Source organism: Linepithema humile, chromosome 3, assembly GCF_040581485.1.
Source record: "Linepithema humile isolate Giens D197 chromosome 3, Lhum_UNIL_v1.0, whole genome shotgun sequence".
NCBI classification, from domain to species: domain Eukaryota; kingdom Metazoa; phylum Arthropoda; class Insecta; order Hymenoptera; family Formicidae; genus Linepithema; species Linepithema humile.
Window position 1 is genome coordinate 21843169 of NC_090130.1, and position 15844 is coordinate 21859012.

The window sequence follows — 15844 nt, forward strand, 5'->3', positions numbered from 1 at the left end:
TTGATGTAGCGATTCTCACACAGAGATTCTGTGTCTGTGACATGGTTACACTCGTGTAGTGGTGCCACTAGACATAACGAGTGACAAGCATAAAGAGATTAGGCAGTTTTATTATTGTTGTATTATAAATTTTATAAAATACTTTAACTTTTATTACTCTGAGGCTGTGCCTACAGTAGATAAAATATTAGAAATAGCAATAAACATTTAATATTAAAAAGAGAAATTATTTTACATCTAACAAGAGAATAAAATATATTAATTAGTTCCAATTCTTATTTCTTAATTCATGCATTAATTTTTTCTATTCTTTTTATTTTTAAAATAAATAATTCCAATTTATTATTTCTAATATTTAATAATTATTCCTATTTCTATTTCCTATATTGTTTATTGTGCGCAGGATCTGACTTTTATTTCTCACACATACGCAAATAGTGAGTTCTATGTGTGGTGATTACTAAACGAATATGGCGGTCCCCCCCCCCCCCCCCCCGCCGCAAACGTGCTCCACCGGTACAGCTTGTGCTCCGTCCCTCTATTCCTTAGTCCGTGACTTGAATCGTACAAAAATAGACAAGCTGTGAACCCATGAAGAATAGAGATTAGGAGGCCGAACTAGGCTTTCAGAAATGCGACCAAAATCAAGTTTCTGAAGTAATACTGGTGGTACTCGATAGGCGGCGTTCGAATCGCAAAACTCCTAACATATACATATACGCTTGCGTATACATACACACGAATGAAAGATGTAAAGAATAGAGAGGTTACTGTGAAGTTGACTGAGAGGACGGTGTCGTGGAACGCAAGCGACATCTCGATTAGCATTTTGAACTAATTCAGATGACCACTTTTGAGCTCATAATCTAACGCCATCGCCTATTAAGTTCGGCCTCCTGTTCTCTTCATGTGTGAACCGAATGATACCGAGTCAATCCAAAATGAGCCGATCTGCATGTAGTTCCTCAAGACCCTCTTTGCCCCTAATCTCGTTACCTCCTTCGTCTTCATTGGCAGTATAGGCTCCGTCCATGTATTCTAAGGTCGATGCTTTGCATCGAGATACTAATCGAACTGTCAATCTTTGCGTCGAGATAACCAATCAGCGACGCGAAAAAGTGTCAACAATAAACTTCAAGACTTTTGATACATTCGAGTATTGATCTTTCATGCCTTTTTTAAGAGTGGACTAGAACAATACAGGCGCGCGCTGCGCGCGCGCACTTATTATAGTAATTTAATAATTAGGAAATCTAAATATTTAGATAAATTTTTTTTATTTTAAATAACCGTCAAAATAACCTTCGCTATTAAGCTATCAAACTATGGCTGCGTTCCCATTTCGTCTCACTCAGTGCAGTATCCAGTGGCCGCCATTTTGCTGGATACTGCACTGGAGAAGCGTTCCCAAATTACTGGACCAAATATTTGGTAATTAGGACAAAATGATTTAGCTCCCATTACCAAATATTTGGTAATGAAAAACGAAATGATTTAGCTCCCATTACCAAATATTTGGTAATAAAAAACGAAATGATTTAGCTTCCATTACCAAATATTTGGTAATGAAAAACGAAATGATTTAGCTCCCATTACCAAATATTTGGTAATAAAAAACGAAATGATTTAGCTTCCATTACCAAATATTTGGTAATAAAAAACGAAATAAATTAGCTCCCATTACCAAATATTTGGTAATGAAAAACGAAATGATTTAGCTCCCATTACCAAATATTTGGTAATGAAAAACGAAATGATTTAGCTCCCATTACCAAATATTTGGTAATGAAAAACGAAATGATTTAGCTTCCATTACCAAATATTTGGTAATGAAAAACGAAATTATTTAACTCTTATTACCAAATATTTGGTAATGAAAAACGAAATTATTTAGCTCTCATTACCAAATATTTGGTAATTAGAAAAAATATACAAGTAAAAAATATCTAAATAATTAAGCAAAAAAATTTATAATTAACGTCTTAATTTTTGCATATTTTTAAATTCCTTTTTTATTTGAATACAACTTGACAGCTTGAGGAAATGTAAACAATTGTCATAGAAACATTTATAAATTGCTAATCAATATTGCCTTGACAACCATTTAAATGTAAACTGTCAAAATATATTTTTTGCACATGATCAATATTGCCTTGATTACAAAATATTTGGTAAGAGTTACTAAATCACTTCGTCCTCATTACCAAATATTTGGTAATAGTTACTAAATCACTTCGTCCTCATTACCAAATATTTGGTAATAATTACTAAATCACTCCGTCCTCATTACCAAATATTTGGTAATAATTACTAAATCACTCCGTCCTCATTACCAAATATTTGAATACTCGAAAATTAATCTTGCTATTTGGAAACTGAAAATTTTTGGAAAACAATAGAAGTTTTCTTTACTGCATAACAACTGCGAATTCAACCTTAATATCATTTATTTAACCTAATATATTTTTTATAACTTTTTGCTTAAATATATTATTTAAAAAGTTCTGTTTTTTATTTGCTTCTAAGCTATGATCGAGCATACGTGCGAGCTACCTTTGAAACAAGAAAATCAATTTTCCTTTGTGCTTACAAAACCATTGACTTTCAGAAACGTGTGGACAGTCTGGTGTGGTATCAGTAAATATACTCCAAAATGTGGGGTTTACATGGACAGTCTAGCTACAATAACTGCCGAAAGAAGAAGGCATGCTGGACTCAAACATTGGTGGATAATACATCCATTTAGTTACGCCAGGTATGTTTTAATTTTTTGTATATAATATTTGAATTAAAAAAAAATAAAAAATAATCTAAAATATTTTATAAATGCTATTTCTATTTTCCGACGTAAAGGGAACAAAAAGATAATGTTCTAAACAAAAAAATTCACAGATTTCTATGGGATGCATTAATGATGGCAATATATTTTATCGCCTTCTTCACAATCCCTTTCATGATTTGTTTTGTTGTAATGGATTATGAATTCATTCGTCTAGATAAAGTAAATATTCCAATTTACACGATTTGCTGGCTGGACATATTGTTTAATTGTATTACAGGATATTACGACAAGAGAAATATATCTATCGAATTAAAACCTACTAAAATATTTCTGTGAGATATTTTGTATTTAACATTTTTAATTTACTTGATTATATATTTTTAAGTTTCTAATGTAACGTTAAGTAAATCATTTCAATAGATCTTATCTAAACAAATTTCTTATACTGGATGTGCTATCCTCTCTTCCATATGATTACATAACATTGTCGTGGCGAAGACTTCCTGGAAATGATCCATATCATATCGTTACTCTAATCAATATTATGCCTTTCATGAAATTAACACGCTATTACACTCTCAAGTCAAATATTTATTATCTATTTATGGTAATGTTTCTTTTATATTTTTGACAAAGATATATAAAATTAATATTGAAAATACATTTTATTTCAGCATTTTAAAATAAAAAATTTTCATTTCGAATTGTATACTACGCTGTTGCTAGGACTATACCTAATCTTCTGGTTTTCTTGCTTGTGTTATTTGATACCAATTTTAGTGATATATTTTCTCAACATTTCGCCGGCGGTGAGCATATTTATATAATTAAACAATATTGTGTTATATAAAAATTTTATATTCAGCATATTTCTAAAACTGTAATTGTAAAAATATTACTGCACAAAAAGGAATGCGAAGATTGTTGGATGATGAGATTAGGAAACAGCGGCTACAAAATCAGGTTTAAAAGCGCCGCATTTATCGCGCTGGAAAATATATTGGCAAGTGGCTATGGCCTATTCGTGCCAACGACGAATAGTATCATTATTTTAAACAGCGTTCTCATGATTATCGGCAGATGCATTGTGTGCTATATATTGGGTAAGGTGATATTTTTTTGACAAAGATTATAAATTATTAAACATTTTTTCTTTTAATACTGAACACATGCTGTCTTTCAGTTATGTTTCTTCATATTAAAGCTGAAAGAAAATCATCTGAAGTAAAGTTTCAAGAGATAATAGATCAAGTTAAAGCGTATACAAGACAAAAGCAGTTGTTGCCGCATATGAAGAAACGTCTTTTACTTTATTATCATTATCGCTTTGCGAACAGTTACTTTCGCAGCAAACAGATTTTATCAGATTTAACAGGTAAATAAAATGTCAGGCTCCATGTAAGATGTAAAATTTTTACCAATAATAATCTCGATATTTTGACTTGTCACAGTACCGTTACGCGAAGAGATCGCGCTTGAATCCTGCCGACGATTAATCGAAAATGTGATAATTTTTAAGAATCTGCCGAAAGACGTTTTGCAGTCAATAGTAAAAAATTTGAAATTCGAGTTGTATCTGCCAAATGATGTCATTGTTAAAGCTGGTACTCAGGGTGATTGTATGTTTTTCTTATCTTGTGGGACTGTTGCGGTTTTGACGCCAACTGGGAAAGAAGTAAGTCGATATATTCGACATTGAACACTGGGCTTGTTTATTGTAAAAAAAGGAAGAAATTCACTTTCTGTCCTTTTAAGATGTGCCATTTAGAAGACGGTGCCCATTTCGGTGAGGTCGCGCTCTTAGTGGCGGATCAGCGGAGGATAGCCAGCGTTATCGCGATCGACGTCTGCGAGGTGTATCGGCTCGATCGCAAAGACTTTCGTCATTGTATAGACGTTCACAGCCAGCTATTCGCTGAAATTGAACGCATCGCCACGGAACGCGTAGAAAAAACCGTCAGAGTCGAGGAACAGTACAAGCGTTTCCTGATGCGTCCTAGTATCGTGCAGAATGCACGTGAACATGAAGAATCTAGACCAATAAAAACTAAAATTTAAGTATATCCATTTTACTATATGCTTAATATTTTACGAATTTTCTTATTTTCTAAGATTTAAGATAATTAAAATAAGTTTTCCGATTTCTAATCGATATGTCTTAGCGTTTTGCTATTATATAGAATTAAAATAATATTTTATCAAGAAAATAATTGTAAACAATTAGAGCAAATAAACGTAAGGCTGGCTTCATGAAGTATTGGTTTTTACCGCAAAATAACAATCACGCTGATCGTGTAATCATATATTTAAGGACCTTATATATTATTATTGTCCATACAATAATCGTATAGTGGCATTCTCATTTTTTTTTATATATATCTACTTTTATTTTAAAATTATATATATTTATATATATATATATATATATATATATTAATCGTGTTATACCTAAAGTACTTATCGTTACAATTACATCCGCTAAAGACTTTACGGTAGCACTGTCGTGACGATCTATATTTCTATCGATATAATGAAGGATATGAATCGTGGTTCTTTCTTTTTTTTTTTTTTTTTTTTTTGGCAAACTTCTACAAAGAGGTCAGCTTTGTGTCGAGACCCGTGTTCGTAGTATCGATCGTGATGAAATGTATTCAGCGTCAAGGTAGAAACGAAAGCGACACGCTTTATTGATACGAGGAAGACAGCAGATCATTATCGATAGCCGACGTCGTTACGCGCGAGGTAAGTTCCAGCCAGACCGCGAGAAACACGGTGCTAACTAATCGCATTTACGATTTAATAATCGTAACGTGTTGCAAGACGCACCACGGTCGTACCTACGGACATCGGTGTCATTGTACATATAAGAATATGCCATTCTGCTGGGATATGCGATCGGAAACACGCGATGGTAAATTAACGGTGAAAATTACATACATCCACACGTAAAATTGCAACGTCTGTTTAGAGGTCGCAACGATATGAATGATCATTTACGGTAGATCGAACTGGCGTGGGTGACGTACGACGCGTATTCAGGATGTGTGCCTTACGATTTTTAACGCGACTCCGTTCTCTTCGTCCGCCGTTTTCTCGTCTGTAACTAATTCCGGATCTGCGGGAACGGCTGATCAACGTCCGACTGCCTATACACTTACTAGATCGTTAATTAAATGGGTCACTACCGGATCACTTATTTTTCGCTACGATTTTACGTGGTTCTTGGTCATATCTAGAGGAGCACAGAGGAGAAGAGTACTTAATATCTTCGTCGATTATTATTCTTGCTTGCAATTGAAAATTGAGTACGTTCTCCGGATAAATCTAATCTATATTTTATACATATATATACGACGATATAAGCGTCGCGTTTCGGAAAAAAGTATGCGGATACATGGTCACTATTTACACTAACGAGACGTCGTATATATTCAGCACTCTTTCCCCAATCCTTTCGAAGGTCATCTAATAAGGCACTGCGTTTTTACTGCGACTGAATCGGTTCAAGTACGGAACAATCAAGAGAGTCGTGTCCTGGAGGCTCGCGATACGTCGAATTCTGATCGGTAACGATCTCACGACTTACACTTACGATGTGTGTGTGTGTATAAATGCGTTTTGGTACCTTTTTTCTCTTCCTTTTTATCCTTCTAATCGACTTGGAATCTCTACGATCTACCCGATGCATCATAAATGACGACGCGTCTACAGATAGTAAATAGCGTGTAATTAATAGTTACGATTATAAATGTCTCAGGAACAAACGTTAAATGCAACAGGTCTGCGCGTGGGCGCGATTACCGATTGTTGGGTAAGATAGAAAATCGTCTGTACATATATGTTACGCAACGACAAGTGAAAGATGTGACGCGACGCACGTAGATATTTTAATTCGAGTGCAAGATCACGTCACACAAATACAATTACATGTCTATATATCCGTATTTAGATTTTGTATTTGAGTCAGAATTTTACTTTCGAGAGTTGCTCTCAGACGGCGAGGCCTCGAGTGAACATTTAGAGTCAGTCTCGATTTTACGTTCACCGGAAAGACAAATTGTCCAAATTATTCTCAATGAATATAATCAATCTCTTAGATATAATCTAAATTGTATGTCCATTTGAGAGCATTTTTATTTTTAAAGAAGTCTGTGAATAGAAAAATTCTCAAGTGAATACAAAATTGAAGGCAAGTCTTCATTTTATACGAAATGTGCCCCATCGACAGCCGCTCTTCGAAAAGTAATTCTTGCAAAGAACACTGAAAATGTTCTCTTCGTAAAAAAAGATGGATGTAATAAATTTATCTTATTGTTAGCAGCGGCGCGCGGTAATATATGCGGATATCCATACGAAACAAGTAATAACAATATCATAGAGTATATATAAATGGCATATTGAATAATAAACTATTTATATTGTACAACGTAACGTGCGCATATGCTTACAAGGTACAAGTTCCTTTTTTTTTAGTCACGCAGCATAGTGCGTTCAATGAAGAAGAAAAACTCCGCCTAATACATTATTTTAGGCGAGAAAACATTATTCGATGACGTTTGTTTCTTATTTCACGTGTGTATTCATTGACCAACGCTATAATGCGTGAGGAAAAAAATGGTCACGCTATATCGTCACATCGATCGAGATTTTTCAGATCGTATTCTCAAGATCACGCGGGAATTATTGAATCTTTGATGCGCAAGAGGAGTTCACAATATAATCGCGATGCCGCGAGGATGTCTCGCTGTTGTAAATTATCATAATTATTCTACGAGTAATTTTACGACTACACAGTTATTATGACGACATGTAAAATCTGCTTAGGAGAATACGAGTCAGAGAAACAATACTTCCCGCAGGCATAATCCGTAAATCTATACGCGCTTAGTCAGCCGACAGTGATTACCTCGGTATTACGGGATGTCGTCCGAGGGATACGTGCGGTCGCGACGTTTCCACTAGTCTCTTAAGAACGAGTTAATTAATCCACCTAATATGGCTCCGTCGGACTAGGATTCAGCGTCAGATCGTATATACATGGATAGAAACGTCGATATGCGGGATCGCGTAAGCCGATCGCGCGCGGGTGCGTCGGTTTCGCGCACTTAGATGGAAATATATATTATATCAATGTATAAACGCTCTAAGGCTTTGGCAGTGAGTTAACAAGTCGATTATTCGGCACGTCCGATAGGGGCAGATGGGTGCGCGCATGATTCCTTCATTTCTCACCTCTCTTTTTCTTTATCGCGAATCCCGCCGGCCATGATTCAGAATCGATATGTGCTATCACGTGTGTCGGAAATACCGAAGAGTCGATTTGGCATCTTAGACGAGCATTCGCAAAACGGATCTTCTTCTTCTTCTCGAGTTGTCGATATGAGGTCCTCTCGCTGGCAGTTGACCGGCCTCCGTGCACGAACGGCAGCAGAACTTCGCGTAATACTTGTGCGTGCAATACTTGGCCGCTACGATAAGCTTGCAATTGGCGAAGAACGTATTATCCTGGCAATGCGGATGAATAAAGATACCTGGCAGAGTTAAAGGGATTAATTAAATAGCTGTAGATATTTTGATGTAAACGATTAAGCGAGAAATGATGAGTCAGAATTATTCACCTGCAACGCGTATTTCTACGCTGTCGGAACTCGAAGAATATTCGTTAGTCGCTTCGCATCGATATTGGCCAGAATCCTCTCGATTTGCATCACTGATGATAAGTCGATTGAGCTCTGAAAAAATAAAAATTTATTATCCTAAAGATTTATGATAACAAAAATGCTACATTATTAACACTAAATTTATACTAAAAATAAAAAATAAAGATTTGTAATTGTTATTTATTATTTTAAACTTGTAATATTTATAAAAAGAAATTTTAATGAACTGTAGTATTGTGATTTTACCTGAAATCTTTATTCGATTGTCCGTCTGAATAAGTTGATCGTCCTTATACCACAGCACACGCGGAATTGGATAGCCATCCACCTTGCAGGGAAGACTTATATCACTGCCTTCAGGGAATTGCGTTTGCTCCAGCGATACGTTGACTTTGACCGGCACTGTACAAATAAAATTTCTCAACACTCACGTAACATTTCATTCAGTAAGTTATAAATAAAAAATTTTATAAAGCAAAAATATGTAAAAATTTTATTTCGAGTATACTTACTTCAATTTCGCTCGGTTCTACAATATCACAATAAAGAAAATTGTGAATTTTATTAAATTCTGCACATGAAACAGCCAGTAAGCGAGTTATTAACACAGCCACAAGCAAAGTATAAAACACGCATGCAGAAGAAAAAAATGATTAAGAGGAATACACTTGCACCGTCATTGTGTTTATTTGTGAAAAAAATGTAAGGATATTTTCACTGACTTAAAAAATTCTCTACGGCAAGTTTCCAATTTAAAGCAACAAGCTTATTTATTTAACTCAATGATCAGCGCAACGTGACTAGAAAAAAAATTAGTCATCACGTGGTCTCACCTTTGTACCTAGCGGATGGTTCGCCGGTGGTGGTTTCAAGAGGGATAACGTGAGGGATGTGAGATCTTGTGGGATAAGCAGGGGCGTAGGTCTGAGCCTCGGGAGACTGCGTTCTGATGGGTCTGTAAGGATACTGCGGTTTTTCACTGGTGGGTCTTCTCGGGGGTTGAACAAGGTATTTGTTGTACTCTTCGTGTTCGGGTTTAAAACTGAAGACCGGGCCGATCGCCTGCAAGATCACCGACCAGGAGGCCGGTGTGCCGATGCCATTGAACGCCTGGCAGGTGTAAATGCCGAGGCTAGTCAGGTCTACCGAGCGTATCAGAAGGCTATAGTCGGTGCCCTGCTCGAAATTGCTGGAAGTCAGAGGTAACATTTGGTCGCCGCGCCACCAAGTGACGTGTGGCCTTGGCCATCCCATGGCGTAACAATGCAGAGCTATCGGCGAGTTCATCGTCACCGTTATGCGAGTGTCGGGATCGCCAATGATTTCGACGGAGAGCTCGTGTGGTTCTAAAGAAATGCAAGAAAAGAGGCATGCACGACGTTTAGAGACAGAGGTGTTAATCGTGCCATCACCAGGAAAATTGAAAATTAATTGATATCTGTATTAATCAGTGCTAGAAGTATTATGAAACTCATTTCACGGCAGCGATAGTACATTTGACTACAGAACAAACCCACAACAATACACAGATACCGATGTTTCGGCAAACACAAATTATTACTAAATATAAGTAGAAAATTCTATGTTATGTGCGACGTGTGTTATGTGAATGTTAAACATTCACATAAACCAATCAACGAGAGAGACATTCACCAAATTAGTGCAAATTCCACACTATCTAACAGTGTGTTAATGCTATTCTACTCAAAGTTGTGCAATCAAAACCGGTCCTCACAAGGTAAAAAAATAAATTCTTTACGCACCTGTAACATCCAATTGATACTCCGCTCTTACCGGCGGCCCTAAGCCGTTATCAGCAGTGCACACGTAAGTCCCTCGATCGTAAGTGTATAAGTTGATAATCTGAAGAGATCCGTCGAGTAGTATACGCCGCCTTTCCTCGGAAGGTCCAATCTAAAAAATTATGTTGCCGAATTTTACGACTCGAATAATAAGGAATAATTTTCCAATTATGGCCATGAATTCGTTGGTCACATTTTTCTCGAGTATACAAGTAAAATATATTTATTTTGTAATTGTCGCTAGATATGTTACCAATGTAGTATCCTTTCTCCACGTGATGATTGGCCTGGGTGTTCCTAGCGCGACGCATTTTAGCGTGATGTAGCCACCCTCCTGCGCGCTCACTTGCGGCTCCTCGGGCTCTTGAATCTTTGCAGGCTCTCCGCCGTATAGCGGCGGGGTGACAGCGGTCCGCGCCGTTGTCAGGGGTTCCTCCGGCGCGGGTTCCAAACAGGACGTGCCGCAGCCGCTGTTACAGCATTTCCATTCGCCAGTACAATCCGCGTCTGTGACACATTCTTGCTCGCATCTCGTGCTGTTGGACACTTTCGGGCAGCGGCCGGGTTTAACAACTGCAAGAACAATATAATTTTATTTATTTACTTACAGGCAACATCTTTGGACGTAACTACAGTAAAGAATTATTTGAAAAAATAATTGAACGGAAAAATTTTAAACTGAGATTAAAAATGCAAAATATGTTAGTGAAATTGATATCGATACTTGCTTGATTGACAAACGCCGTTGTATTCCGTGCCGTCTTGCGTGGCGACCAACGTAATGGCGCATCGAGTACCATTAGGACAAATCTTCGCCCTGCAAGGATCAACGCAACGGCAGCGTTCGCAATCCTGAGAATCCACGTATTGCTCTTTGCCGTACGGACAACGGATGATGTCACACTCTTCTTTAGCCTCAGCGCATATATCTTTCGAATCGTTCGAGTCCACGTCAATTTCGTTGCTCGCTGTAATTAATTGATTCGAGATATTGAAAAATTTTTACAAAAAAAGCCTCACACAAAAGAAGAAAAGCTATTGATACATAATTCTAGTGACGCATAATTTATATTAGACAACACATTAGCGAAGAAATTTAAGCAATGCGACATTTGAAATCTTTGCATATCATGAAAGATTTCGCACTTTTACAATTTATCTTGAGCATCGGCTACATAAAAGCTTTTAAAAAAAATTTCATCATTATTCATCATAAATCGTATTCTGCAGAAGTTAAGTTTATCGTATTTATGCTTAGTTAAAATTTAACAGTAATCAAAGAAACAATTTTCTATTGTATTTTTAAATATATAAACTTAATTGATTAAGCAGTATATAAGCATTTTTTTTAACGACAGGAATAAAATATAAAGAGGTAAAGGATTGTAGCTAAAACATTACAAGGAAAGCATAAAAGTATATGTGGAAAATATAAAAACACATAAAAATGCGCATGTACAAAGAAGACGACTGCTGTACACAAAGCTGAAAGGCTGCAAGATCTGCAAAAACATAAAGAGAACAAATAAATCGTTAGCGATTTCATATTCTGGACTTACTCCTAAGACAAGTGTTAATGCAAGATTCGAAAGTCTTGAATCTGTTGCTATTGCCACCGCATCCGGTATAAATAAACGCCCGGCATGTTTGGTATTCTTCGTCGTAGTAGAATCGCTTGTATGCACCGGAAGTGCAGGATCCGCTGTCGACCGGTTCTTTACAGATCGCTATATCATCATTATAAAACATTATTCTAAATTTCTTAGATTTTCTGTAGTAAACTCGATGGAAGTGTCATGATCGCGCAAATTAATGTATCTCTCGAAGGAATCGTTATTCGAGTAAATGATGAAAAGATAATTAAGTAAATATACGTACACAGATTCGAAACGTTGGTGTCATTTCCAGGTTGTACGGGTTCTTCATGATGTATGCAAATAGACTCGCACTCAGCGATGGTACTGAATCTGTTCGCATTGCCGTCGCATCCGCCGTAAGTGAATTCGCGGCAGGTGCGCGTACTCGGTTCATAGTAATATTTCTGGAAAACGCCTCTGCACGGGCCGGAGTCCATAGGAAGATTGCACATATCTTAAAAATTAAACAATTCAAGGGATGAAAGGAATTACACGAAAATAATTTTTTACTCATATCAAAATTAACACTAACAAACATTCTGAAATTACAACTCACCTTGTCCGTGGAATCTCCCGCAGAGTCGCTCGCACTGTTCTTCGGTCTGGAATCGATTGGGGTTTCCGCCACAACCGCCGTAAATAAACGCTTGACACGTCTGATGTTGCGCATCATAATAGTACGCAGTGATAGAATCGTTGCAACTGCCAGCCTCGACTGGCGCCAAGCAGATCGGGCTCTTTGATTCTGCGACCGGCGGGGCTGTTATGGTTGGTCGAATAACTTCTGTCTGCCGCTTGCATTTCCTCTCGCAGGATTCTTCATCCTGGAAACGATTCTTGTTGCCTTGACAACCGCTGTACTCGAACTCTTGGCAGGAATCGGTGCGTTGATCGTAGTAGAATTGTTTCACGAAGCCGTTGCAAGGGCCGATCACCTTCGGTAATGCGCAAGCATCTGAAATTTTCATAGTTTTGTTTCGATTATTTTGTAATATTTTCTGGATTCTCGGTGATATTTAGATCCAAGGTTTTGGACAATTTTTCTGTCCTTAATTCTTGTAATTTAGTACCTTGAACCTCTCCGCAGCGGTACTCGCACTCTTCGCGAGTGTTATAGTTATTGCCGTTGCTCTGACAGCCACCGTAACGGAATTGTTTACAAATGCCATCTCGACTGTCGTAGAACCATTTGATCTGGTTGTCGGAACATGGTCCATGCTCGTCAGGCAGGAAGCAGAATTCTGAGATGATCGATAGCAACTCAGTAACCACTATACATGAATAATTTTCAAAGTTGTCCGGAAACATTACCTTTTCGGAATTCTAGTCCCGCCGGAGGCGCCGTAGACAGCGTCTGTTTGCACCTGTTGGTGCAGTCCTGTTCAGTCTGGAAGTTATTCTCATTCCCGCCACATCCGCCGTAATAGTACTGTCGGCACTGTCCCTCGTAGGAGTCGTAATACCATCGTTGAACATAATTTCGACAGTCTCCCATAAGAGCCGGCAGCAGGCAGATGTCTTGCTCTGCGTTCGTGAATTTAGATATTATATTTGTAATGGTACATTATTTCTTTCTTTAAAGAATTCTTTTGCGATCGATCGTAATCATGTAGAATTGTATAGTGCAAAAATCGCAGAAAAGAATTAAGATATTTGTCATTTGTAGAATAGTAATATTCAGTTTAAAAGAAACTTTGAAATAAATAAATTATTATCGTGAAATTAATTGAAAAAATTGACAAAAATATTTATAGAAAATTTTGTAGAGAAATGTGTGATAATATTAAATACAATACGTAATACAACTATATAAATTTTTGTCGTGCTCTGTGCTTTCGTGCACGTAGAAATGTCAGTTTATCAATGCAGTAAAAAAATGTGAAAAGGGATAATGCATTTTTTTCGGTTGCATAATGCTATAAAAAATCACAACGTTTGGAGTAAAAAAAAAAAGATCTAAAGAAAACAAAGTCTTACCGATCTTAGACGGGCAATCAGACTCGCATGCAGATCTAGATTCAAAGTTATTTTTATTGCCACCACAGCCAGTGTAATAGAACGGCATGCAGCGGTTTTCTGATTGATCAAAGTACCATTGAGATTGCTTCTCTGCGCATGTACCCTCCGCCCGCGGCAATGTGCAAATATCTGTTAATCGTATTAATTATTATACCATGCAAAGTTAGATCTGATTAATCAATCCAGTCTCAATTATCTCATTGTCAGCTGTTGCTAATTTGACATTTCTCATTCCTATCGTTAGTCAATCAGTTCAATTGCTATTTAGCAACTGTGATTATGCGCATTCGATTATAGTAAAGCATAATTTATGGAAATCTGTGTATAATTCTTACTCCGTCACCATTGTGTCCATTGATACATTGGGTTATTTAAATTATGAGAAAAAAAAATTAAATTATGAGAATTAAATATTTTAAAATGCAATGTTTAGTAATAGCAACAGTAGAAAAATATGAGTTTTATCTGTCCTATTCTTAAAATGCTTTTTGTTTAAAAAATTCTGAACATTGATTTTATATCAAATTTTTTAATTGGAATGATTTTCAAAATTGTGCAAATAAAAGCGTGATTGTAAAACGAGCATCGTGTAAAAACTAATGCGCGATCGTGAAGCATGATCGCATGACGTTCCGTGTTGTAGCTAGAACGTAATAACGATTCAATGTTGAGTTGTCAATGTGCTTTCTTCTGATAACCATCACCTATAGTGCTAAGTGTGCGCTAAGAAAACGAGAACAACGCTTTCTCGAATCGGAGCAAAGCGATATTGTATTCTCTTCCTTTAGATTGTGATGCGTGATGTTACCACGAAGCAATAAAGTTCTTTTTTTTTCTTTCATTTGTCTATACCTTGTGACGGACAACGGTGCTGGCAGGCAGCAAGAGTACGGAATTTATTGGCGTTGCCTTTACAACCGCCGTAAACAAATTGGCTACAAATGCCACGCTCGGCATCGTAATACCAGCGCAATGCCGAGCCCGGACAGGGTCCGGGGTCTCTCTTCAAGGCGCACACGTCAGACAGTTTTACTGCAAAAGTTCGTCCATCACTGTGCGGTCGAGTCGATCCACGTAACTGACGGTTAGAACTAATATCGGTGGCAAGAGAGTTTCGTATTACTTGAACACGCTCAATGCCAATCATTCTCGATAAAACTATGCCCCGCAGGGCTACCACGGTGAGTTTATTTTAGTTAAAGCTGTAAAAGTTACTCAATTTTTAAACGTTAAGTTTTATCAAATTCTATGAAATTTTTTTCATCTTATAAAATTGCTAATCCTATTGTTTTTATAAATTTGTGTTGATCGAATATATTGTTCGAATAGATGTGATCAATATATTAATATGCGTTTAATTAAGTTATCGATCAGACTTACATTACGAATTACGTTTCACTTGTTAGATAGATTTTGTTAAAAGTAGCAAAATAGCATAGTTTCTAGAAGTATTAAATCGATAGATACCATTGCCAGCATTCCATATTATAATCACTACTATTATGAAAATTGAGAGATATTAATCTTCAAACTTATAATTTTTTTTTTAAATATTGCACAATTTTGTCGACAGTAAAGATTTATCTATTGACTGGTCAAGCACAACTCATAAAATCATATATTATAACTATGATATCGTGCAAACTGAAAATTTACATAAGTAAAATATGTAGAATTCTAACACATACAACAAATAAAAAAAGTAACAAAGAAAAAAATACATACCTTTTTGTCGGCCTGGCTGTAAGCACTGCTGATGACAAGCGACTTCTGTGGGGAAGTTATTGTCGTTCGCTTTGCAACCACCGTAATTAAATTGCTCGCAAGCCTGTGATTCTCGATTGAAGTACCATCTTGTGAAATTACCTGCGCATGGACCTTCTTCTTTCGGCTGATCGCAAGGTTCTAAATAAAATGTAAATAATAGACTTAACTGTTCATTAG

General features: G+C 36.7%; 2 protein-coding genes across 9 annotated transcripts in view; one reads left to right on the forward strand and one right to left on the reverse strand.

Moving 5' to 3' along the window:
- Nucleotides 1-2211: 2211 nt before the first annotated feature.
- LOC105668715 (potassium/sodium hyperpolarization-activated cyclic nucleotide-gated channel 2-like) lies at nt 2212-5216 on the forward strand. 3 transcript variants are annotated; one of them, XM_012361232.2, is made up of 8 exons: nt 2212-2755; nt 2893-3114; nt 3203-3389; nt 3457-3591; nt 3693-3885; nt 3966-4157; nt 4234-4457; nt 4538-5216. In XM_012361232.2, exons 1-8 carry the CDS (start codon nt 2529-2531, stop codon nt 4838-4840), a joined length of 1683 nt encoding a protein of 560 aa, XP_012216655.2. In that variant the 5' UTR covers nt 2212-2528; the 3' UTR covers nt 4841-5216. The 3 variants fall into 3 exon arrangements, with proteins under 3 accessions (XP_012216655.2, XP_067208718.1, XP_067208719.1); XM_067352617.1 differs by having other exon boundaries at nt 2215-2755; nt 3060-3114; XM_067352618.1 differs by lacking the exons at nt 2893-3114; nt 3203-3389 and having other exon boundaries at nt 2217-2755.
- A 116-nt stretch (nt 5217-5332) lies between these two features.
- Nucleotides 5333-15844, reverse strand: part of Ppn (Papilin) — a 105868-nt gene continuing 95356 nt past the window's right edge. For 3 of the 6 annotated variants that reach the window (XM_012361226.2, XM_012361225.2, XM_012361229.2), the window contains 14 exons: nt 15626-15805; nt 13859-14029; nt 13193-13405; nt 12952-13122; nt 12438-12836; nt 12123-12335; nt 11804-11971; nt 10973-11212; nt 10498-10817; nt 10206-10356; nt 9276-9788; nt 8689-8844; nt 8401-8514; nt 5333-8313 (listed from right to left, as the gene is read on the reverse strand). In XM_012361226.2, coding sequence (XP_012216649.1) covers nt 8111-8313; nt 8401-8514; nt 8689-8844; nt 9276-9788; nt 10206-10356; nt 10498-10817; nt 10973-11212; nt 11804-11971; nt 12123-12335; nt 12438-12836; nt 12952-13122; nt 13193-13405; nt 13859-14029; nt 15626-15805 — 3212 coding nt within the window. In that variant the 3' untranslated portion in view covers nt 5333-8110. The remainder of the gene's footprint in view (nt 8314-8400; nt 8515-8688; nt 8845-9275; nt 9789-10205; nt 10357-10497; nt 10818-10972; nt 11213-11803; nt 11972-12122; nt 12336-12437; nt 12837-12951; nt 13123-13192; nt 13406-13858; nt 14030-15625; nt 15806-15844) is intronic. The other 3 variants (XM_012361227.2, XM_012361230.2, XM_012361228.2) reach the window with 3 other exon arrangements.